This window comes from Callionymus lyra, chromosome 4 (assembly GCF_982586985.1).
Source record: "Callionymus lyra chromosome 4, fCalLyr1.hap1.1, whole genome shotgun sequence".
NCBI lineage: Eukaryota > Metazoa > Chordata > Actinopteri > Syngnathiformes > Callionymidae > Callionymus > Callionymus lyra.
The window spans coordinates 3943387-3968921 of NC_141821.1; the positions used below are offsets into that span (position 1 = coordinate 3943387).

Below are 25535 nucleotides of genomic sequence, written 5' to 3' on the forward strand. Positions count from 1 at the left end.
TGTTAAATGTGATATACAATCTGGGGACCTTGCCAATGTTATGGTATACTATTACCTTGTCTCTGACAGCTAATATTATGCTTTTTTTTTCAGGATTCATTTCAGTAATGGGGTCGAAGCCTACATTCAAGAGACTCAGCAGCGGGGCCCTAGTGTTGGGCTATTCCGAAGAGGCACATAGAGTGGCTGCTCGTAATAAAGCACGCGCATCTGCTGTAGTCTGCCAGTCTGGCGAGATCGTCAGGAAGAACGCCGTCAGCGAGGTCAGTCAGGGTGGTGGTGATGTCGACGACAGACTCCTCGTCCTGGCTCATCACCGGCTGCAGTTCGGAGTGTACCGTGGCCAGACATTCAAGTGGCTTGTGGAGAATGGCTTGGGATACGCTGCCTGGATGGTCGACAACCTCCGGGGAGAAAGACCGGTCAACACTCCCCTGAGCCAGAACAAGATGGCCTTCAAGGACTACCTCCTGTCCTTTGACGAGGGTAAGGAGGCTGTCGATGCGAAGGAGAGGCAGCGTATCGGCAAGGTCAAGGCCGCCGACAGCCGTCCTCCTCCATCAGCCGCCAGTCAGCGGAGCCAAGCGGTCGTTCTGTCCTCATCTCAGCTCTCCTCTCTTCTGGTGGGTCGCGCCTTGTCACCAGGGGCCATTAGGAGCCGGCTTCAGAAGATGAAGATGAAGAAGACACCGTCGAGTGCAAAGTCTACAGGTGATACATTTACACTACTTCAAGCAATAACCTTTACTATGATGAAATCAAAAATTAGTAATGATAATTCATATTCATATCAATGTTGAATGTGTGTTTTTCAGCCAGCCCTGCGCTTGACGACAGTCAGGACAGTGACCTGGTCACAGCCATGGAGGCGTATGAGTCTGCTCATGCAGATACATCAGGTAATATACACACAATAAACAGTGTTAACATATATACAACCTTAGTCATATTCGGAAAGTTGTTATGTTCTACGATGCTGAACCCAAGAGCAGACAGAGGCGAAGTTCCAGAGAGTACAAAAAGGGGTTTATTGGATGAAGGGGAAGCAGGTAGTTGAAGGGGAAGCCGGAGGGAGAGCGAGGGATCCGAGTTACTGCAGGCAGAGGAACAAAAGTTAGATGAGGTCCGAAAAAACAACAAGAGACTTGAGTACGATAACGAGGTAACAAATAAACTGAGCCAGTCACGTATAGTTACCACGGTAGAGTGAAGTACGATCTGGCGCAATTGATATAATTTAAATTGAAGCATATACCTGTTCATTTTAAAGGTTAATTATCTGGTAATAATATGTATATGTTGTAACATGCATGTTTGTTTACACACTTGTATCATGTGTTTTAGCCCGTATTGCTGTATGCAGCGTTGAGGCATCCTCCGCTGCTACAGCTGTTGGTGTGACACCTGACAAGCCGGCCGCAGTGTCCAGTCGTCCGCCTGCGCCCGCCAACGAGTCTATCCCACTTAGACATGTGGATGGTATGACAGGCTATTATATTACCGTTACTTGCATTAGAAAATACAAGTAAATCAGAAGTTATAACATCTGAATCTTAATATTTTTGATTACATTATTATTATTCTATTTTTATATTATAAATACAAGATAATGAATTTTTTTTTTTAAAGAATGTGGTATTATCAACCGACTTTAGTATAAATTTGTATAAACTGTACTTGACAGACATCATACTGCCAGAGGGGTGGAGGAAGTCACTTCCCGCTGCCGACCACCACTGGGTATCCAAGGCGCTCTTCAAGCTGTCTTCGCGGAAGAAGGCAGAGCTGGCCTGGGAGCGCGTGGACCGCCTGTGGTGGCACCCCCCTCAGGCCGCCCTCATCCCCAGCCAGCTGCCCAGACCTGACCGCTACTTCGCTCAGCGCCTCCTGCTGTGGATGCCGCATAAGCTGTGGCAGGTGCGTCTGTCCTGCCCCGACCCGTCCTGTCAGGACCACCAGCTTACGTCGGCCGGCCTCTATCCGCGCGTCCGTCAGGTCCTCGATATCGACAGTTTCTATCACCTCGCCGCCGAGTACCTGGAGTGCACCAAGTGCAAAAAGAAGCTCATCAGCTGGAGCGGCGCCATCACTCGCCAGCTGGACATCGGTCACCGCGTCCAGTTCCCCATTCTGCTGACTTACCAGTCCGCCTGTGACATGCGCGTCGCCAAGCTGTTGCGCCAACGCGGACTCGGGAACAGCGCCAGCCAGCTCCGCCACAAGCTGATGGAGCAGCACAGCGAGATGTGGTCTCAGCGCGTGGTGCACTACCTGACCGACTGCCAGAGTTTCACCGACGCCAACAGCCGCAACCTTCTCAGGCCCGACGTCAGCGACCCCCCTGCCATGACTGATATTCCGGGCTACAAGTGGCTGCAGACGGTCTACTGCAACGATGTGATCATGCGCCTGGATGAGGTAAAGGGCGCCATCACCTCTGTCTTCGGCAAGGTGCTGAAGCTGGACTCGACCAAGAAAGTTGTGAAGAAGCTGGCAGGGCACAGCGCCGGCACCGCATCGTGGGCCACCAACGTGGGTAATGAGTACGGCCAGGTGCTCATGAGCGTCCTCACCGCCAGTGAGGGGTACGGCCTCGGTCCCATGGCCACCGGCATCATGGCCCGCTACACGTCAGCTGGAGTGGACCCGCCGCGTCTTCTCTACGTGGACCGCGACTGTTGCGGGAAGTCTCTGGGTGACATGTTTAAAGACTGGCCTGACCTTGGCATCCGTCTGGACATCTGGCACTTCATTCGGCGCTTCAAGTCCGGATGTACCACGGACTCGCACCAGTTGTACGGTGTCTTCATGAGTCGCCTCTCCGCCTGCATCTTCGAGTGGAGCACCGAGGATGTGCAGCGCCTCCGGGAAGCTAAGCGTGCCGAGCTCCAGGCACAGAAGATCCTGAACCCCAGCTATTCAGACGTCTGGTCCCGCATCACCCGGAGCGAGCTGTCGTCCCACTGCAGGCGGAAGATGCGCGGCGCCGAGGAGACCACCCAGCTCATCCAGCAGCTTCTCGACACCTTCGACGGGGAGCAGGGTCGCGACACCCTGGGTGTCCCGCTGCTGGATTCAGAGCGCATCTGGGACATCTGGCTGAGCCAAAAACGCCACGTCGCCTGTATCCAGGACCCGGTGGGTTTCTCCCTCTACACGGAGACCCACAAACAGAAGAATGTAAGTATGCTGAAAGTATGCTGCTGCCCGTGTTCAGGTGCGCCCGAGGATCAACCTCCCTGGAGTCGTTCCACCTCCACCTGAACAGGTTTATTCCAGGAACGAGCGCTAGCGGCATGCATTTCCAGGCGTATCTGCTCGAGGGCCTGGTGCGCTGGAATGAAGACCGAGCTGCTGCCGCCGTGACACAGATGGAGGTCATGCCGCGTCCACGCTCCACTACAGCGGCCTGCTCAAGAAGGCTACCAACACCCTCAGCAGTGGCGTACTTGGTAGACAGTTAAATGCATCATACTGCGGGCCTCGACAGTACACTGGTAAATATTCTATAATCATTAACTTATTTTGTCAACCTTAGGGAAATGTATATATATATATATATATATATATATATATATATATATATATATAAATACATTTATATATAAATAGATCATGTAGTTTAAGAATTGAATGATCAATATTTCTCACTGCCTGTATTTTGTCACACACAGGTGAGCTGATAGGTATTGAATACCTGTACAGCCAGACTGGAGAGGTCCTGCAGGACTACACGCTGGACCCTGACAGCGACGAGTCCGCACGCCTGGATGCCTGTCTCCAAGATGAGGATGAAGGGTTTGAGGAGGCCAGTCCTTTTAAGGACCCCACCGTCTCCACCTACGACGTGGAACCTCGCCCTTCCGTCCCGCCACGCCGCCACACAGACCCGACTGCACTGTCAGAAGATTGTAAGACTTATTTTATGTCTTTGTTTTCTTTTTTATTTATTATCAATGAAAATTTAAGTTATATTATTCATATATTTTATATGCAGATAGAAAATAAATTATATATATAATTACATTGATATATCCTATGAAAATATGTTTTTTTTTTAAAGTATAATCAGCCTTGTTTATTTTTGTAACAGCTGAGTGTAGGTCACGCAAGCGTAGACGCCAGCTATACAGGGGATCAGCGTCGCCAAGACCCGCCAGGCAACCTGCCGCGGTGTGCGGTGAGGATTTGATGCCCCCTTCCTGCTGTGACCACACCAGAACCGTTACCCTCCCCGGTAACGCCTACCCCGTCCGTAGGTACACCACCGGCTCGTCTATCGCCAGAGGTAAATCCAATACAAACTCATGGTATCTTATCAAAATAATTTATTCAATATGCATGGCAACATTTTTATGCATTGGTATAATTGTTATTCAGTACTCCGTGGACCGTAACAACGTGCCCGGTTACGGTAACGTAGAGGCCCTGGCGAGATGTCTCTTTTCCCTAGGAGGACAAGATGAGCCGTTGACCAACGCCCAGGCCGCCCGGATCATCGCCTTGTGGAGGAACCTGGACGACTATGACAAGCGGGCCACCCAGTTCTCCCCGCGTCACAGGTCCAAGTCGCCCGTTGCCCCTGGTGTTGATAGCACCAAGCGGTCAGTGTTTGAATATTCTAATCTGTGATAATTATGCATGGCTTATATTACATTTACTGCACTATATGACATGTCTTAAATTAAATATATTGTGTGGGTTTATTACAGATGTTTCCTGGGACAGAACACCGGTCCTGCACAATGGCCAGATTGCAATCGCTACGTCGAGTGCCTGATGGTGAAGTTGTGCGAGGCAAATCCTTCCCCTGTCCGTAAGGAGGGCGCCACCGTCCAGTGTTGGACACTCATTTGCCGCGCCTACCGCAAGGTTCGCCAGAAGGTGCTCGACAATGCACTGGTCATGCAGGAGACATCGCTACAGCTGGTGGAGATAAATCAGACCACTCTGACACAATGGTAATTCATCACATCTATTATCACATCAAAACTAACTTTTTTTAATGATTGACAAGTCAAATAATAATATACTCGTTTTATTCTTAATGCATCTTATTACATATTCAAGTGGGTTTAAAATTTTGTGTATATAAACTTGCTTATTAAATGTTTATCATTTCATTACTACAGGCACAACCGCAGATCCAAACAGGAGGAGAGGCAGCTCTTGGAGCAGGGGATTACTCTGCCTCCGCCCCCGCCCTGTGCCGCCTTCATCTTCACGTTGCCGCCCAACACCGCTGGACAAGCCCACTCCTTCAGGCCCCCGCTTCTTCTGCCCTGGGTTGCTCACGTTGTCCCTGCTACTGGTACCACAGGACCCCGGGTCGAGCCTCTGCTCCCGGTCGCTACGGTCCCCCTGCCACCGTCCAGCGTTCCACGGTCCACCAGGTGGTATCAGAAGAAAAAACGTGAACGCGAAGAAGCCGGGATTGTCTGCAAGAAGTATCAGCGAGGCAACGTGAAGATGATGTGTCGGCGCTGCGGGAAAGAGCGTGCTACAGACAGCCACAGGCAGTACTATGGTAACTGGTACTGCCAAGAGACCGCGGGTATGCCTTACCAACAGTGGCTCCTGCAATTCGCCGACAAGGGTTACGGGAAGAAGAGGAGCCAAGCCCTTAAAAAAAGCAGAGGGGAATGTTTAAAACAAATGATGAATACAATAATAAAATGAAATAAAACCCCAAATCCCTCTTCTGGTTGTCTGTCTGTCTCTGTCTGTGTATCTGTTTGTCTATCTGTCTCTCCCTCTCTGTTTGTCTCTGTCTGTCTGACCGTCTGTCTCTCTCTCTCTCTGTCTCTCTCTCTCTCATCTCTCTTTCAATGTATAAAATAATGATTAGTCCAATAGATCTACACATATCAATACATACAAACTATTTTACAGAGCATTAAACTTAATAAGGTCGAAAAAAATAAATTAATAAATTTAAAAGGGTCAACATAGCTCAGATGGTAGAGTGGTTGCCTTCGGACCGAAAGGTTGCCGGTTCCGGACAAGGCACTTTACCCTGATTGCTCCTGATAGTGAACTTGGCGCAAGTGTGCAGCCTACTCCCATCAGTATGTGTGAATGGCTGAATTTCTACAGGTTTTAGCTACATTTTCTACATCTCTCTAAGACAAATTTTACACCACACGCTACAAACATTGACAGAGAACATTGCACCGCATTCTCTGCGCAGGGGCCATGCTAATCTTCTCTGTATCGTTCCAATTTTAATTGATGTAACAGCGAACTGTTACGACCAGTGCCAATCTGTGAACGGGAACATTTAGGTAGTCACTTCTCTGTGTCTTTTAGGGGCCAGTTGAGAGTGGAGCAGAGGCTCTCAGAAAGCTTTGAAAATGTTTCCTTTTTCTGCAGATTCTTTAAGAGCATGAACCCATTTTCCCCCAACTGCAGTTTTGCCTACAGACAGACAGACAGACAGACAGAGACAAACAGAGAGGGAGAGACAGATAGACAGACAGATACACAGACAGAGACAGACAGACAACCAGAAGAGGGATTTGGGGTTTTATTTCATTTTATTAGGGTATTCATCATTTTTGAATTGATTTCATATCTGTTTTAAACATTCCCCTCTGCTTTATTTAAGGGCTTGGCTCCTCTTCTTCCCGTATCCCTTGTCGGCGAACTGCAGGAGCCAATGTTGGTACGGCATACCCGCGGTCTCTTGGCAGTACCAGTTACCATAGTACTGCCTGTGGCTGTCTGTAGCACACTCTTTCCCGCAGCGCCGACACATCATCTTCACGTTGCCTCGCTGATACTTCTTGCAGACAATCCCGGCTTCTTCGCGTTCACGTTTTTTCTTCTGATACCACCTTGTGGACCGTGGAACGCTGGACGTTGGCAGGGGGACCGTAGCGACCGGGAGCAGAGGCTCGACCGGGGGTCCTGTGGTACCAGAAGCAGGGACTACGTGAGCAACCCAGGGCAGCAGAAGCGGCGGCCTGAAGGAGTGGTCTTGTCCAGCGGTGTTGGGCGGCAGCGTGAAGATGAACGGCTGGGGCAGAGGTGGCTGGGGCATGACTGCCACGCGTTGTACGGGTGGCGGCAGCGGTCGGGCGGCACAGGGCGGGGGCGGAGGCAGAGTAATCCCCTGCTCCAAGAGCTGCCTCTCCTCTCGTTTGGATCTGCGGTTGTGCCTGTAGTAATGAAATGATAAACATTTAATAAGCAAGTTTATATACACGAAATTTTAAACCCACTTGAATATGCAATAAGATGCATTAAGAATAAAACGAGTATATTATTATTTGACTTGTCAATTATAAAAAAAAGGTTAGTTTTGATGTGATAATAGATGTGATGAATTACCATTGTGTCAGAGTGGTCTGATTTATCTCCACCAGCTGTAGCGATGTCTCCTGCATGACCAGTGCATTGTCGAGCACCTTCTGGCGAACCTTGCGGTAGGCGCGGCAAATGAGTGTCCAACGCTGGACGGTGGCGCCCTCCTTACGGACGGGGGAAGGATTTGCCTCGCACAACTTCACCATCAGGCACTCGACGTAGCGATTGCAATCTGGCCATTGTGCAGGACCGGTGTTCTGTCCCAGGAAACATCTGTAATAAACCCACACTATCAATCCTAATTGTCAATAAATTAATGTAATTTATACTAGTGTAATATTTGTTAATATATTTAATTTAAGACACGTCATATAGTGCAGTATATGTAATATAAGCCATGCATAATTATCACAGATTAGAATATTCGAACACTGACCTCTTGGTGCTATCAACACCAGGGGCAACGGGCGACTTGCTGGTCTTGAATCGACCGCCAGACTTGGACCTGTGACGCGGGGAGAACTGGGTGGCCCGCTTGTCATAGTCGTCCAGGTTCCTCCACAAGGCGATGATCTGGGCGGCCTGGGCGTTGGTCAACGGCTCATCTTGTCCTCTTAGTGAAAAGAGACATCTCGCCAGGGCCTCTACGTTACCGTAACCGGGTGCGTTGTTACGGTCCACGGAGTCCTGAATAACAATTATACCAATGCATAAAAATGTTGCCATGCATATTGAATAAATCCATATTGAATAAATTATTTTGATAAGATACCATGAGTTTGTATTGGATTTACCTCTGGCGATAGATGAGCCGGTGGTGTACCTACGGACGGGGTAGGCGTTACCGGGGAGGGTAACGGTTCTGGTGTGGTCACAGCAGGAGGGGGCATCGAATCCTCACCGCCTGGCGGGTCTTGGCGACGCTGATCCCCTGAATAGCTGGCGTCTACTCTTGCGTGACCTACACTCAGCTGTTACAAAAATAGGCTGATTATACTTTAAAAATATATATATTTTCATAGGATATATCAATATAATTATATACAGTATATAATTTATTTTTAATCTGCATATAAAATATATGAATAATATAACTTAAATTTTCATTGATAATAAATAAAAAAGAAAACAAAGACATAAAATAAGTCTTACAATCTTCTGACAGTGCAGAAGGTGGGGTCGGGTCTGTGTGGCGGCGTGGCGGGACGGAAGGGCAATGTTCCACGTCGTAGGTGGAGACGGTGGGGTCCTTAAAAGGACTGGCCTCCTCAAACCCTTCATCCTCATCTTGGAGACAGGCATCCAGGCGTGTGGACTCGTCGCTGTCAGGGTCCAGCGTGTAGTCCTGCAGGACCTCTCCAGTCTGGCTGTACAGGTATTCAATACCTATCAGCTCACCTGTGTGTGACAAAATACAGGCACTGAGAAATATTGATCATTCAATTCTTAAACTACATGATCTATTTATATATAAATGTATTTATATATGTATTTATATTTACATGTATACATATATATATATATAAATATATATATATACATTTCCCTAAGGTTGACAAAATAAGTTAATGATTATAGAATATTTACCAGTGTACTATCGAGGCCCGCAGTATGATGCATTAAACTGTCTACCAAGTACGCCACTGCTGAGGGTGTTGGTAGCCTTCTTGAGCAGGCCGCTGTAGTGGAGCGTGGACGCAGACGGCGTGACCTCCATCTGTGTAACGGCGGCAGCAGCTCGGTCTTCATTCCAGCGCACCAGGCCCTCGAGCAGATACGCCTGGAAATGCATGCCGCTAGCGCTCGTTCCTGGAATAAACCTGTTCAGGTGGAGGTCGAATGACTCCAGGGAGGTTGATCCTCGGGCGCATCTGAACACGGGCAGCAGCAGCATACCCCCCTTCTTCTGTTTGTGGGTCTCCGTGTAGAGGGAGAAACCCACCGGGTCCTGGATACAGGCGACGTGGCGTTTTTGGCTCAGCCAGATGTCCCAGATGCGCTCTGAATCCAGCAGCGGGACACCCAGGGTGTCGCGACCCTGCTCCCCGTCGAAGGTGTCGAGAAGCTGCTGGATGAGCTGGGTGGTCTCCTCGGCGCCGCGTGTCTTCCGCCTGCAGTGGGACGACAGCTTGCTTCGGGTGATGCGGGACCAGACGTCTGAATCGCTGGGGTTCAGGATCTTCTGTGCCTGGAGCTCGGCACGCTTAGCTTCCCGCAGGCGCTGCACATCCTCGTTGCTCCACTCAAAGATGCAGGCGGAGAGGCGGCTCATGAAGACACCGTACAACTGGTGCGAGTCCGTGGTACATCCGGACGAGAAGCGCCGCATGAAGTGCCAGACGTCCAGACGGATGCCAAGGTCAGGCCAGTCTTTGAACATGTCACGCAGAGACTTCCCGCAACAGTTGCGGTCGTGTAGTGGGCCATGATGCCGGTGGCCATGGGACCGAGGCCGTACCCCTCACTGGCGGTGAGGACGCTCATGAGCACCTGGCCGTACTCATTACCCACGTTGGTGGCCCACGATGCGGTGCCGGCACTGTGCCCTGCCAGCTTCTTCACAACCTTCTTGGTGGAGTCCAGCTTCAGCACCTTGCCGAAGACAGAGGTGATGGCGCCCTTTACCTCATCCAGGCGCATGATCACGTCGTTGCAGTAGACCGTCTGCAGCCACTTGTAGCCCGGAATATCAGTCATGGCAGGGGGGTCGCTGACGTCGGGCCTGACGAGAAGGTTGCGGCTGTTGGCGTCAGTGAAACTCTGGCAGTCGGTCAGGTAGTGCACCACGCGCTGAGACCACATCTCGCTGTGCTGCTCCATCAGCTTGTGGCGGAGCTGGCTGGCGCTGTTCCCGAGTCCGCGTTGGCGCAACAGCTTGGCGACGCGCATGTCACAGGCGGACTGGTAAGTCAGCAGAATGGGGAACTGGACGCGGTGACCGATGTCCAGCTGGCGAGTGATGGCGCCGCTCCAGCTGATGAGCTTCTTTTTGCACTTGGTGCACTCCAGGTACTCGGCGGCGAGGTGGTAGAAGCCGTCGATATCAAGGACCTGACGGACGCGCGGATAGAGGCCGGCCGACGTAAGCTGGTGGTCCTGACAGGACGGGTCGGGGCAGGACAGACGCACCTGCCACAGCTTACGCGGCATCCACAGCAGGAGGCGCTGAGCGAAGTAGCGGTCAGGTCTGGGCAGCTGGCTGGGGATGAGGGCGGTCTGAGGGGGGTGCCACCACAGGCGGTCCACGCGCTCCCAGGCCAGCTCTGCCTTCTTCCGCGAAGACAGCTTGAAGAGCGCCTTGGAGACCCAGTGGTGGTCGGCAGCGGGAAGTGACTTCCTCCACCCCTCTGGCAGTATGATGTCTGTCAAGTACAGTTTATACAAATCTATACTAAAGTAGGTTGATAATACCACATTCTTTAAAAAAAAAAATTCATTATCTTGTATTTATAATATAAAAATAGAATAATAATAATGTAATCAAAAATATTAAGATTCAGATGTTATAACTTCTGATTTACTTGTATTTTCTAATGCAAGTAACGGTAATATAATAGCCTGTCATACCATCCACTTGTCTAAGTGGGATAGATTCGATGGCGGGCGCAGGCGGACGACTGGACACTGCGGCCGGCTTGTCAGGTGTCACACCAACAGCTGTAGCAGCGGAGGATGCCTCAACGCTGCATACAGCAATACGGGCTAAAACACATGATCAAGTGTGTAAACAAACATGCATGTTACAACATATACATATTATTACCAGATAATTAACCTTTAAAATGAACAGGTATATGCTTCATTTTAAATTATATCAATTACTTTATCCATTTTACTTAAAACATAATTAAAATTACCACAATTCCCCCTTGTCTGCCACTCCTCCTGTCATCTCACCTCACACCTGGTCCTCATCAGCAATCATGCTCACCTGTTCCTGATCCCCATTCATAAACCCTTGGATTCCCCGCAGTCGGTGCCAGATCGTACTTCACTCTACCGTGGTAACTATACGTGACTGGCTCAGTTTATTTGTTACCTCGTTCTCATACTCAAGTCTTTTGTTGTTTTTTCGGACCTCATCTAACTTTTGTTCCTCTTTCTGCAGTAACTCGGATCCCTCACTCCAGCTCGCCGATCTCGCTCTCCCTCCGGCTTCCCCTTCAACTACCTGCTTCCCCTTCATCCAATAAACACCTTTTTGTACTCTCTGGAACTTCGCCTCTGTCTGCTCTTGGGTTCAGCGTCGTAGAACATAACAACTTTCTGAATATGACTAAGTTTGTATATGTTAACACTGTTTATTGTGTGTATATTACCTGATGTATCTGCATGAGCAGACTCATACGCCTCCATGGCTGTGACCAGGTCACTGTCCTGACTGTCGTCAAGCGCAGGGCTGGCTGAAAAACACACATTCAACATTGATATGAATATGAATTATCATTACTAATTTTTGATTTCATCATAGTAAAGGTTATTGCTTGAAGTAGTGTAAATGTATCACCTGTAGACTTTGCACTCGACGGTGTCATCTTCATCTTCTGAAGCCGGCTCCTAATGGCCCCTGGTGACAAGGCGCGACCCACCAGAAGAGAGGAGAGCTGAGATGAGGACAGAATGACTGCTTGGCTCCGCTGACTGGCGGCTGATGGAGGAGGACGGCTGTCGGCGGCCTTCTCCTTGCCGATACGCTGCCTCTCCTTCGCATCGACAACCTCCTTACCCTCGTCAAAGGACAGGAGGTAGTCCTTGAAGGCCATCTTGTTCTGGCTCAGGGGAGTGTTGACCGGTCTTTCTCCCCGGAGGTTGTCGACCATCCAGGCAGCGTATCCCAAGCCATTCTCCACAAGCCACTTGAATGACTCGCCGCGGTACACTCCGAACTGCAGCCGGTGATGAGCCAGGACGAGGAGTCTGTCGTCGACATCACCACCACCTTGACTGACCTCGCTGACGGCGTTCTTCCTGACGATGTCGCCAGACTGGCAGACTACAGCAGATGCGCGTGCTTTATTACGAGCAGCCACTCTACGTGCCTCTTCGGAATACCCCAACACTAGGGCCCCGCTGCTGAGTCTCTTGAAGGTAGGCTTCGACCCCATTACTGAAAATATAATAGAAACAATAAGTACTAGTTATCCTGAAAAAAAAATTGAAAAAAAAAAGCATAATATTAGCTGTTAGAGACAAGGTAATAGTATACCATAACATTGGCAAGGTCCCCAGATTGTATATCACATTTAACAACATATTTGTCATAAACACTTACCTGCAATTGATACCAGGTACACCCTGATTTATGTAAACCTGTATAAACAAATGTCAAGTGCTACAGAATCGAATATATTGATGTATTTATCATTGGCAGATCTAGTAATATAAATTGACTAGGCCGAAAATGTAACTGATTAATGTTGTTTGATTTGTTCTTGTCATTGATTATGTTTTATATTGATTTATTATGAATAATGAAAATATATGCTTAGATACGACAATGCGGTATTTTATTGGTGAATATTTAACTGTTTTCACCAAAAATCACCGTTAAAATAATCGTAAAAAGCATTTGTACATCAACTATAACACCTTGCTATCATCTGCAATGCATTAGCATTACAATGCTCGTAATATCGCTCACCAAAACAAACATTTTTTCGGGCTTAAAAATACAACCAGACATAAAATAAATGAATAGAATCATGCCACATTGTCACGAGAACATTCTTATTACACTATAGCGAATACACATACCAATGCTAAGTGAATGGAGAAATCTTTCGAGGCTCATAATAAAAAAATAAAAGACAATTAGAAGATAATTTTTACATAGGAATGTTCCAGACACTTACCGATGTACGCAGAGAAAAAATTAGAAATCCGATTGGATATACTGAAAAAGAGAGAAAATAGCCGCTTAGCATGTGAAGTAGTCTTGAAGATTCGTTGGATCCTTGAGTTAGTGAGAGACAAAGTCCGGTCCAATATAGTCTGGCAAAAAGATTTATTAAAGATGTTACACAAGACGCATAACAACGAGAGGTGTACAGAGCTCTGAGTTACGAGTGTGAAAACATGCGCATATATTCTTACAAGGTCGTTGTCTACTGTTGCACACAAGTCCTTATAAGGTAACATTCAGTTGGTGTTATGTCTGACTCCTGGGGTGGTGATGGATGGAAAACTACTGACAATTGACTTGTCACATTAGAGTGGAAAGTTACAGACAGAAGTTATTGACACGTTTCCTGAGTGTTCGGGCTTGACCTTTATTGAATAGAACACTCAGCACGTGTCACCCGAACAAATACAGGTGATAAGGTTATGCAAACAGATTGACAGAAATATAATGAGGCTTCACATGTACAGTGCCTTGCGAAAGTATTCGGCCCCCTTGAACCTTTCAACATTTCGCCACATTTCAGGCTTCAAACATAAAGATATAAAATTTTAATTTTTTGTCATGAATCAACAACAAGTGGGACACAATCGTGAAGTGGAACGAAATTTATTGGATAATTTAAACTGATGATGATAAATAGAATGCACCTGTGTGTAATCAAGTCTCCGTATAAATGCACCTGCTCTTTGATAGTCTCAGGGTTCTGTTTAAAGCGCAGAGAGAACCATGAAGACAAAGGAACACACCAGGCAGGTCCGAGATACTGTTGTGGAGAAGTTTAAAGCCGGATTTGGATACAAAAAGATTTCCCAAGCTTTAAACATCTCAAGGAGCACTGTGCAAGCAATTATATTGAAATGGAAGGAGTATCAGACCACTGCAAATCTACCAAGACCCGGCCGTCCCTCCAAACTTTCATCTCAAACAAGGAGAAGACTGATCAGAGATGCAGCCAAGAGGCCCATGATCACTCTGGATGAACTGCAGATAACTACAGCTGAGGTGGGAGAGTCTGTCCATAGGACAACAATCAGTCGTGCACTGCACAAATCTGGCCTTTATGGAAGAGTGGCAAGAAGAAAGCCATTTCTCAAAGATATCCATAAAAAGTCTCGTTTAAAGTTTGCCACAAGCCACCTGGGAGACACACCAAACATGTGGATGAAGGTGCTCTGGTCAGATGAAACCAAAATCGAACTTTTTGGCCACAATGCAAAACGATATGTTTGGCGTAAAAGCAACACAGCTCATCACCCTGAACACACCATCCCCACTGTCAAACATGGTGGTGGCAGCATCATGGTTTGGGCCTGCTTTTCTTCAGCAGGGACAGGGAAGATGGCTAAAATTGATGGGAAGATGGATGGAGCCAAATACAGGACCATTCTGGAAGAAAACCTGTTGGAGTCTGCAAAAGACCTGAGACTGTGACGGAGATTTATCTTCCAACAGGACAATGATCCAAAACATAAAGCCAAATCTACAATGGAATCGTTCACAAATAGACGTATCCAGGTGTTAGAATGGCCAAGTCAAAGTCCAGACCTGAATCCAATCGAGAATCTGTGGAAAGAGCTGAAGACTGCTGTTCACAAACGCTCTCCATCCAACCTCACTGAGCTCGAGCTGTTTTGCAAGGAAGAATGGGCAAGAATTCCAGTCTCTCGATGTGCAAAACTGATAGAGACATACCCCAAGCGACTTGCAGCTGTAATTACAGCAAAAGGTGGCGCTACAAAGTATTAGCGCAAGGGGGCCGAATAATATTGCACGCCCCACTTTTCAGTTTTTTATTTGTTAAAAAAGTTTAAATTATCCAATAAATTTCGTTCCACTTCACGATTGTGTCCCACTTGTTGTTGATTCATGACAAAAAATTAAAATTTTATATCTTTATGTTTGAAGCCTGAAATGTTGAAAGGTTCAAGGGGGCCGAATACTTTCGCAAGGCACTGTATGTAGTGAAACAAGATTGCCGATCTCAGATTTGGAACGAGGGAGAGCCGTGATTGGTCAACATTTGGCTAGCTCTGGGACAATTTGGAACAATTTGGAAAACATTGGGAACGAGGTAGAGAGGTGATTGGTCAACATGTGGAACGAATGTGGAACATTAACAGAGAAGATCAGGCGCCACTGAGCGCAAGGATGACACGCAAATTCGTGAAGCATTCCTTAATTTTTCATTTCGATCAGTGTGCGGCCCAGGGGATAGCACGAAAAGAGGGCAGGGCAGGAGTCTATAGGTCGGAGGGGTAAGTCTGAAAGATCCTCGGGCTGGGTTTTGAGTAAAAGTGAGCTTGTAAGCTTGGGGCCAGGAGAAGATAGGCAGTGACTAGCCATTACTGCCCACACGCCAACGAGACCCAAGCACCTGAAGGCATGATGCCGCACGAAAATGCTTTGGGTTTGAGTGTGTGGAGGAAAATCCTCAAAAGGAGCAGTGGTGCAGTTACCACAGGAGCTCCACACACACCGACGAGACGTGCAGGAGGAGAACAAACAGAGATGGCGCAAAACAGACAGCGGAGAAGCAGCGATATGACGAGGACGAACAAACATTTGCTTTTACCGCGACTACAGCAACCATACGAAGGAATGGGCTGATGGTGGACTGTGGAGCTACGTCACACATCATAACGGACAAGGACAAGTTTACTCGCTTTGATGCGTCGTTTGACCCGGTCAAACACTACATGGAGCTTGCTGATGGAAGACGGAGGAACAGGGTGGCGCTCAAGCGAGGTGACGCAGAGGTGATGATACAGGACTCCAAGGGAAAGTGGGTCACAACCACACTGCAGAGAGCCTTACACATCCCAACGTACCCCCAGAGCATCTTCTCCGTGAAGGCAGCAACAGGTAACGGAGCCAAATTGACATTTGCAGAGGGACAAAATGAACTTGTTGCTAAAGATGGTACATCTTTTCCTCTAGAGGAACACGAAAGATTGTTCTACTTGAAAACACACGAGGTTATCCGGGGGAAAACGTACAATGACAGGGTAAACTTAACCTGTGATGTCAAAACATGGCATACGATATTGGGCCATTGCAATGTAAATGATATATTGAAATTGCCTGATGTGGTGGTGGGCATGCAGATCACAGACAGCAACAGTAAAATAGACTGTAACACATGCACTGAAGGAAAATTTACAAATAACAGAAACAGAACGGCAGATGTGAAAGCTAGTCAGCCCCTTGAATTAGTACATACAGATTTAGCAGGTCCCATTGAACCAACCGGTCTAGACGGGCATAAATATGCAATTTCATTTACAGATGACTTTTCCGGGGCAATATCTGTTTACTTTCTTAAAAATAAGAGTGATGCCGCATTAGCAACTAAAAGGTTCTTGGCAGATTGTCCTCCGTATGGGACTGTAAAATGTATAAGATCGGACAATGGAACAGAATATACAGGGAATGCTTTCCAGTCACTTCTGAGAGACAAAGGCATTAGACATGAAACATCGTGTCCATATTCTCCCCATCAAAATGGTACAGCTGAGAGACAATGGAGAACTTTATTTGACATGGCCAGGTGTCAACTGTTGGAAAAAGGGTTACCTAAAAGATTGTGGCCTTATGCTGTACAAAATGCTGCTCACATTCGAAACAGGTGTTACAGTGACAGGACCAAAAACACTCCCTACTTCATGTTGACAGGAAAAAGGCCGGACCTATCCAAAATGTGGGTGTTTGGATCAGGATGCTATACATACAAACACAACCACAAGAAACTTGACTCCAGATGTGGAAAAGGCATATATGTTGGGCACAGTAAAAACAGCCCAGCATATTTGGTTTATGATCCAGACAAAGAACGAGTGTCAAATCATAGATTGGTGAAATTCATCACAAAGAAAAATGCGGAGCAACTAACACAAACAAATGAATCAGATTATGATTATCAGGATTATGGAAAGGAACATCATAAAATTAAAGAGGGTCCAGAAATGGAGTTAAAGAATCAAAATGAAGAAAATGAAGGGGAAGAGAGTGTGATGTCAGAACCGTCACACAGTGACAGCACTCGCTACCCAAGGAGAGAGAGAAGACCCCCGAAATACCTTAAAGATTATATAACTTATATAACAGATGAAAGAGATGAGGATTTGATAAATATAAGCGTAGACTATTGTTACAGGACCGTATGTGGAGTACCGCAAACTTTCAGTGAAGCACAGATGTCACCTGAGGCACCAAAATGGGAGCATGCAATGAGGGAGGAGATTTGCTCACTCAAAGAAAATGATACACCTTTACCGGAAGGCAAAACTGCAGTTGGGGGAAAATGGGTTTATGCTCTTAAAGAATCTGCAGAAAAAGGAAACATTTTCAAAGCCAGATATGTAGCCAAGGGATACAGCCAAACAAAGGGAATAGATTATCAGGAAACCTTCGCTCCAACGGCCAATATCTCTTCAGTGCGTGCCCTTATGCAAATAGCGGTTCAAAATGAATACATTGTCCATCAAATGGACGTGAAAACGGCATACTTGCATGCTCCAATAGAAGAAGAGATTTACATAGAACAACCAGAAGGTTTTGAGGAGACTTCAGAGACTGGACAGAAGCTAATGTACAAATTAAAGAAGTCGCTCTATGGTCTTAAACAATCAGGGAGAAACTGGTACCAACTTTTAAATTACCACCTCGAGCAAAATGACTTTATAAGAAATCTGTCTGACCATTGTGTATACAGAAAGCAGAGCGGGAATGTCACTATCATTGTAATCATCTGGGTGGATGATCTCATCATTGCTGCCAGCGATGATGAGTCATTAAACAAGTTCAAGGAAACCATGAAATGTAGATTTAAAATGAAAGATCTGGGGAAATTATTCTACTTTTTGGGTATACAATTTACACAAGATAGACATGAAATCAAAATGCACCAGAAAAGCTACATCACAAAAATACTAGAAAGATTTGGGATGTCAGAGTGTAAACCAAGACGCACTCCAAGTGAACAAAAAATAGAAAATGCCACGACTGAAAATGATGAAATTACAAATAACAAAGAATATAGAGAAATTGTTGGTAGCCTGATCTATGCCATGACTTGCACCAGACCAGACATAAGCTGGATTGTGAGCAAGCTGTCACGGACAGTAGCCAATCCAAAGGAAGAACACTTGACTGCAGCAAAGCATGTGTTAAGATACCTAAAGGGTACTTCTGATTTTGAGTTAAGTTTCAGGAAGAGTGAGGAGGATTTACATCTTATAGCATTCAGTGACTCAGACTGGGCATCTTCAACAGAAGATAGTCGGAGCACGACAGGATATTGCTTCAGCCTTACAGAACAAGGCCCAGCAATCTCCTGGAAAACCAGGAAACAACCCACAGTGGCTCTGTCCACTTGTGAAGCAGAGTATGTTGCTTTGGCTACCACTACTCAGGAAAGTAGGTATCTGACACAACTGTTAAGTGGCATGGATGGAAGATTGTACAGTTTCACAAAGATCTTTGGAGACAATCAAGGATCAATTGCACTGAGCAAAAATCCAGTGAATAGACAAAGATCCAAACATATTGACGTGAAATATCACTTCCTTTGTGAAGCATTAAATGAAGGTAAAATAGACATTGTCTACTGTCCCTCAGAGGAGATGGCAGCAGACATTCTGACAAAACCAGCAGTGAGAACAAAAATAGGAAAATTAAAAAAATGGTTCTTCGGCAATTAAAAGAACAGATAGCGTAGATAGTTTGAGATGATGAGAGCAAGGGGGGGGTGTTGAGTGATCTGCTCTCATGTTTATTTTGGTTTATTGTGTTATGTTTTGTTTTGCCATGCACTGGATGTATGTATTGTTGAATGACGTCATTGTCGTCAATTTACCGCACCGCGGACACTTTATGTTAAATAGGCGTGTACTCGTGTGACGTGTGTTGTTGCAAATGTGATTGTCACAGCTGCTGACGGGTGTGCTAACGGAGCTGTGACAAAGCTAGAATAAAAGCTACAAACAAAGAACGATTGTTTTCCCTACCTCGCAATATTATGGAGCAAGACTCAAGACGAGCAACAAGCGTTCCTTATTTTTTCATTTCGATCAGTGTGCGGCCCAGGGGATAGCACGAAAAGAGGGCAGTCTATAGGTCGGAGGGGTAAGTCTGAAAGATCCTCGGGCTGGGTTTTGAGTAAAAGTGAGCTTGTAAGCTTGGGGCCAGGAGAAGATAGGCAGTGACTAGCCATTACTGCCCACACGCCAACGAGACCCAAGCATGATGCCGCACGAAAATGCTTTTGGTTTGAGTGTGTGGAGGAAAATCCTCAAAAGGAGCTTGCATTGGCCGGGAATCGAACCCGGGCCTCCCGCGTGGCAGGCGAGAATTCTACCACTGAACCACCAATGCTCGATGCGCCATGCCTCTATTACCGCGGAACACACAACATTCCAAAGACCCTATCATCCTTGAACATTATCAAACTTTGTCAGAGTTTTAGTACTGAACCCACCACTTGAAAGTTCTCCACTGAGTGAGTCTGCACTTTTGCAGAGTATAAAGGTGAGCCAAAGTTTGTGTAGATCAGGGGTCTGTAACCCTATTCATGTAGAGAGCTTCCTGAGAGCCTCTGCTCCACTCTCAACTGGCCCCTTAAGTAAAAGACACAGAGAAGTGACTACCTAAATGTTCCCGTTCACAGATTGGCACTGGTCTTAACAGTTTGCTGTTACATCAATTAAAATTGGAACGATACAGAGAAGATTAGCATGGCCCCTGCTGCGAGAATGCGGTGCAATGTTCTCTGTCAATGTTTGTAGCGTGTGGCGTAAAATTAGTCTTAGAAAGATGTAGAAAATGTAGCTAAAACCTGTAGAAATTCAGCCATTCACACATACTGATGGGAGTAGGCTGCACACTTGCGCCAAGTTCACTATCAGGAGCAATCAGGGTAAAGTGCCTTGTCCGGAGCTGGGCTTGAACCGGCAAACTTTCGGTCCGAAGGCAACCACTCTACTATCTGAGCTATGTTGCCCCTTTTAAATTTTTTTTTTTTTTTTTTTTTTTTTTCGACCTTATTAAGTTTAATGCTCTGTAAAATAGTTTGTATGTATTGATATGTGTAGATCTATTGGACTAATCATTATTTTATACATTGAAAGAGAGATGAGAGAGAGAGAGAGAGAGAGAGAGAGAGAGAGAGAGACAGACAGTCAGACAGACAGAGACAAACAGAGAGGGAGAGACAGATAGACAAACAGATACACAGACAGAGACAGACAGACAACCAGAAGAGGGATTTGGGGTTTTATTTCATTTTATTATTGTATTCATCATTTGTTTTAAACATTCCCCTCTGCTTTTTTTAAGGGCTTGGCTCCTCTTGGCTCCTCTTCTTCCCGTAACCCTTGTCGGCGAATTGCAGGAGCCACTGTTGGTAAGGCATACCCGCGGTCTCTTGGCAGTACCAGTTACCATAGTACTGCCTGTGGCTGTCTGTAGCACGCTCTTTCCCGCAGCGCCGACACATCATCTTCACGTTGCCTCGCTGATACTTCTTGCAGACAATCCCGGCTTCTTCGCGTTCACGTTTTTCTTCTGATACCACCTGGTGGACCGTGGAACGCTGGACGGTGGCAGGGGGACCGTAGCGACTGGGAGCAGAGGCTCGACCCGGGGTCCTGTGGTACCAGAAGCAGGGACTACGTGAGCAACCCAGGGCAGCAGAAGCGGCGGCCTGAAGGAGTGGTCTTGTCCAGCGGTGTTGGGCGGCAGCGTGAAGATGAACGGCTGGGGCAGAGGTGGCTGGGGCATGACTGCCACGCGTTGTACGGGTGGCGGCAGCGGTCGGGCGGCACAGGGCGGGGGCGGAGGCAGAGTAATCCCCTGCTCCAAGAGCTGCCTCTCCTCTCGTTTGGATCTGCGGTTGTGCCTGTAGTAATGAAATGATAAACATTTAATAAGCAAGTTTATATACACGAAATTTTAAACCCACTTGAATATGTAATAAGATGCATTAAGAATAAAACGAGTATATTATTATTTGACTTGACAATCATTAAAAAAAGTTAGTTTTGATGTGATAATAGATGTGATGAATTACCATTGTGTCAGGGTGGTCTGATTTATCTCCACCAGCTGTAGCGATGTCTCCTGCATGACCAGTGCATTGTCGAGCACCTTCTGGCGAACCTTGCGGTAGGCGCGGCAAATGAGTGTCCAACGCTGGACGGTGGCGCCCTCCTTACGGACGGGGGAAGGATTTGCCTCGCACAACTTCACCATCAGGCACTCGACGTAGCGATTGCAATTGGGCCATTGTGCAGGACCGGTGTTCTGTCCCAGGAAACATCTGTAATAAACCCACACTATCAATCCTAATTGTCAATAAATTAATGTAATTTAGACTAGTGTAATATTTGTTAATATATTTAATTTAAGACATGTCATATAGTGCAGTATATGTAATATAAGCCATGCATAATTATCACAGATTAGAATATTCGAACACTGACCTCTTGGTGCTATCAACACCAGGGGCAACGGGCGACTTGCTGGTCTTGAATCGACCGCCAGACTTGGACCTGTGACGCGGGGAGAACTGGGTGGCCCGCTTGTCATAGTCGTCCAGGTTCCTCCACAAGGCGATGATCTGGGCGGCCTGGGCGTTGGTCAACGGCTCATCTTGTCCTCTTAGTGAAAAGAGACATCTCGCCAGGGCCTCTACGTTACCGTAACCGGGCACGTCCTGAATAACAATTATACCAATGCATAAAAATGTTGCCATGCATATTGAATAAATCCATATTGAATAAATTATTTTGATAAGATACCATGAGTTTGTATTGGATTTACCTCTGGCGATAGATGAGCCGGTGGTGTACCTACGGACGGGGTAGGCGTTACCGGGGAGGGTAACGGTTCTGGTGTGGTCACAGCAGGAGGGGGCATCGAATCCTCACCGCACACCGCGGCAGGTTGCCTGGCGGGTCTTGGCGACGCTGATCCCCTGAATAGCTGGCGTCTACTCTTGCGTGACCTACACTCAGCTGTTACAAAAATAGGCTGATTATACTTTAAAAAAAAAAAAAATTTCATAGGATATATCAATATAATTATATACAGTATATAATTTATTTTTAATCTGCATATAAAATATATGAATAATATAACTTAAATTTTCATTGATAATAAATAAAAAAGAAAACAAAGACATAAAATAAGTCTTACAATCTTCTGACAGTGCAGTCGGGTCTGTGTGGCGGCGTGGCGGGACGGAAGGGCAATGTTCCACGTCGTAGGTGGAGACGGTGGGGTCCTTAAAAGGACTGGCCTCCTCAAACCCTTCATCCTCATCTTGGAGACAGGCATCCAGGCGTGCGGACTCGTCGCTGTCAGGGTCCAGCGTGTAGTCCTGCAGGACCTCTCCAGTCTGGCTGTACAGGTATTCAATACCTATCAGCTCACCTGTGTGTGACAAAATACAGGCAGTGAGAAATATTGATCATTCAATTCTTAAACTACATGATCTAGTTATATATAAATGTATTAATGTATATATATATATATATATATATATATATATATATATATATATATATACATTTCCCTAAGGTTGACAAAATAAGTTAATGATTATAGAATATTTACCAGTGTACTGTCGAGGCCCGCAGTATGATGCATTTAACTGTCTACCAAGTACGCCACTGCTGAGGGTGTTGGTAGCCTTCTTGAGCAGGCCGCTGTAGTGGAGCGTGGACGCAGACGGCGTGACCTCCATCTGTGTCACGGCGGCAGCAGCTCGGTCTTCATTCCAGCGCACCAGGCCCTCGAGCAGATAAGCCTGGAAATGCATGCCGCTAGCGCTCGTTCCTGGAATAAACCTGTTCAGGTGGAGGTGGAACGACTGCAGGGAGGTTGATCCTCGGGCGCACCTGAACACGGGCAGCAGCATACCCCCCTTCTTCTGTTTGTGGGTCTCCGTGTAGAGGGAGAAACCCACCGGGTCCTGGATACAGGCGACGTGGCGTTTTTGGCTCAGCCAGATGTCCCAGATGCGCTCTGAATCCAGCAGCGGGACACCCAGGGTGTCGCGACCCTGCTCCCCGTCGAAGGTGTCGAGAAGCTGCTGGATGAGCTGGGTGGTCTCCTCGGCGCCGCGCATCTTCCGCCTGCAGTGGGACGACAGCTCGCTCCGGGTGATGCGGGACCAGACGTCTGAATCGCTGGGGTTCAGGATCTTCTGTGCCTGGAGCTCGGCACGCTTAGCTTCCCGGAGGCGCTGCACATCCTCGGTGCTCCACTCGAAGATGCAGGCGGAGAGGCGACTCATGAAGACACCGTACAACTGGTGCGAGTCCGTGGTACATCCGGACTTGAAGCGCCGCATGAAGTGCCAGATGTCCAGACGGATGCCAAGGTCAGGCCAGTCTTTAAACATGTCACCCAGAGACTTCCCGGCGGAGCTGGCTGGCGCTGTTCCCGAGTCCGCGTTGGCGCAACAGCTTGGCGACGCGCATGTCACAGGCGGACTGGTAAGTCAGCAGAATGGGGAACTGGACGCGGTGACCGATGTCCAGCTGGCGAGTGATGGCGCCGCTCCAGCTGATGAGCTTCTTTTTGCACTTGGTGCACTCCAGGTACTCTGCGGCGAGGTGATAGAAACTGTCGATATCGAGGACCTGACGGACGCGCGGATAGAGGCCGGCCGACGTAAGCTGGTGGTCCTGACAGGACGGGTCGGGGCAGGACAGACGCACCTGCCACAGCTTACGCGGCATCCACAGCAGGAGGCGCTGAGCGAAGTAGCGGTCAGGTCTGGGCAGCTGGCTGGGGATGAGGGCGGCCTGAGGGGGGTGCCACCACAGGCGGTCCACGCGCTCCCAGGCCAGCTCTGCCTTCTTCCGCGAAGACAGCTTGAAGAGCGCCTTGGATACCCAGTGGTGGTCGGCAGCGGGAAGTGACTTCCTCCACCCCTCTGGCAGTATGATGTCTGTCAAGTACAGTTTATACAAATTTATACTAAAGTCGGTTGATAATACCACATTCTTTAAAAAAAAAATTTCATTATCTTGTATTCATAATATAAAAATAGAATAATAATAATGTAATCAAAAATATTAAGATTCAGATGTTATAACTTCTGATTTACTTGTATTTTCTAATGCAAGTAACGGTAATATAATAGCCTGTCATACCATCCACATGTCTAAGTGGGATAGACTCGTTGGCAGGCGCAGGCGGACGACTGGACACTGCAGCCGGCTTGTCAGGTGTCACACCAACAGCTGTAGCAGCGGAGGATGCCTCAACGCTGCATACAGCAATACGGGCTAAAACACATGATCAAGTGTGTAAACAAACATGCATGTTACAACATATACATATTATTACCAGATAATTAACCTTTAAAATGAACAGGTATATGCTTCATTTTAAATTATATCAATTACTTTATCCATTTTACTTAAAACATAATTAAAATTACCACAATTCCCCCTTGTCTGCCACTCCTCCTGTCATCTCACCTCACACCTGGTCCTCATCAGCAATCATGCTCACCTGTTCCTGATCCCCATTCATAAACCCTTGGATTCCCCGCGGTCGGTGCCAGATCGTACTTCACTCTACCGTGGTAACTATACGTGACTGGCTCAGTTTATTTGTTACCTCGTTCTCGTACTCAAGTCTCTTGTTGTTTTTTCGGACCTCATCTAACTTTTGTTCCTCTGCCTGCAGTAACTCGGATCCCTCACTCCAGCTCGCCGATCTCGCTCTCCCTCCGGCTTCCCCTTCAACTACCTGCTTCCCCTTCATCCAATAAACACCTTTTTGTACTCTCTGGAACTTCGCCTCTGTCTGCTCTTGGGTTCAGCATAGTAGAACATAACAACTTTCTGAATATGACTAAGTTTGTATATGTTAACACTGTTTATTGTGTGTATATTACCTGATGTATCTGCATGAGCAGACTCATACGCCTCCATGGCTGTGACCAGGTCACTGTCCTGACTGTCGTCAAGCGCAGGGCTGGCTGAAAAACACACATTCAACATTGATATGAATATGAATTATCATTACTAATTTTTGATTTCATCATAGTAAAGGTTATTGCTTGAAGTAGTGTAAATGTATCACCTGTAGACTTTGCACTCGACGGTGTCTTCTTCATCTTCATCTTCTCCTAATGGCCCCTGGTGACAAGGCGCGACCCACCAGAAGAGAGGAGAGCTGAGATGAGGACAGAATGACTGCTTGGCTCCGCTGACTGGCGGCTGATGGAGGAGGACGGCTGTCGGCGGCCTTCTCCTTGCCGATACGCTGCCTCTCCTTCGCATCGACAACCTCCTTACCCTCGTCAAAG

At 47.1% G+C, this 25535-nt stretch overlaps 1 protein-coding gene and 4 non-coding genes across 5 annotated transcripts; 3 read left to right on the top strand and 2 right to left on the bottom strand.

Annotated features, from left to right (window-relative positions):
* Positions 1-2820: 2820 nt before the first annotated feature.
* Positions 2821-6389, top strand: LOC148081060 (uncharacterized). Its single transcript, XM_087788345.1, has 8 exons — positions 2821-3138; positions 3218-3497; positions 3675-3911; positions 4094-4288; positions 4381-4604; positions 4713-4961; positions 5133-5554; positions 6373-6389. Exons 6-8 carry the CDS (start codon positions 4780-4782, stop codon positions 6387-6389), a joined length of 621 nt encoding a protein of 206 aa, XP_087644471.1. The 5' UTR covers positions 2821-3138; positions 3218-3497; positions 3675-3911; positions 4094-4288; positions 4381-4604; positions 4713-4779.
* LOC148081061 (U6 spliceosomal RNA) lies at positions 6149-6251 on the bottom strand. Its single transcript, XR_015711237.1, has one exon. It is a non-coding gene; the product is annotated as a U6 spliceosomal RNA (small nuclear RNA).
* An 8900-nt stretch (positions 6390-15289) lies between the features above and the next one.
* Positions 15290-15393, top strand: LOC148081062 (U6 spliceosomal RNA). Its single transcript, XR_015711249.1, has one exon. It is a non-coding gene; the product is annotated as a U6 spliceosomal RNA (small nuclear RNA).
* Positions 15394-19511: 4118 nt separating this feature from the next.
* On the bottom strand, positions 19512-19582 carry trnag-gcc (transfer RNA glycine (anticodon GCC)). The gene has a single exon. It is a non-coding gene; the product is annotated as a tRNA-Gly (tRNA).
* A 305-nt stretch (positions 19583-19887) lies between these two features.
* LOC148081064 (U6 spliceosomal RNA) lies at positions 19888-19990 on the top strand. Its single transcript, XR_015711243.1, has one exon. It is a non-coding gene; the product is annotated as a U6 spliceosomal RNA (small nuclear RNA).
* Positions 19991-25535: the final 5545 nt, after the last annotated feature.

What these genes read in the sequence shown, in the direction of transcription:
- LOC148081060 (XM_087788345.1), top strand. Translation starts at nt 4,780, where the DNA reads ATGGTGAAGTTGTGCGAGGCAAATCCTTCCCCTGTCCGTAAGGAGGGC. An exon ending in CAGACCACTCTGACACAATG is followed by an intron (nt 4,962 to 5,132) that starts GTAATTCATCAC and finishes TCATTACTACAG; the next exon opens with GCACAACCGCAGATCCAAAC.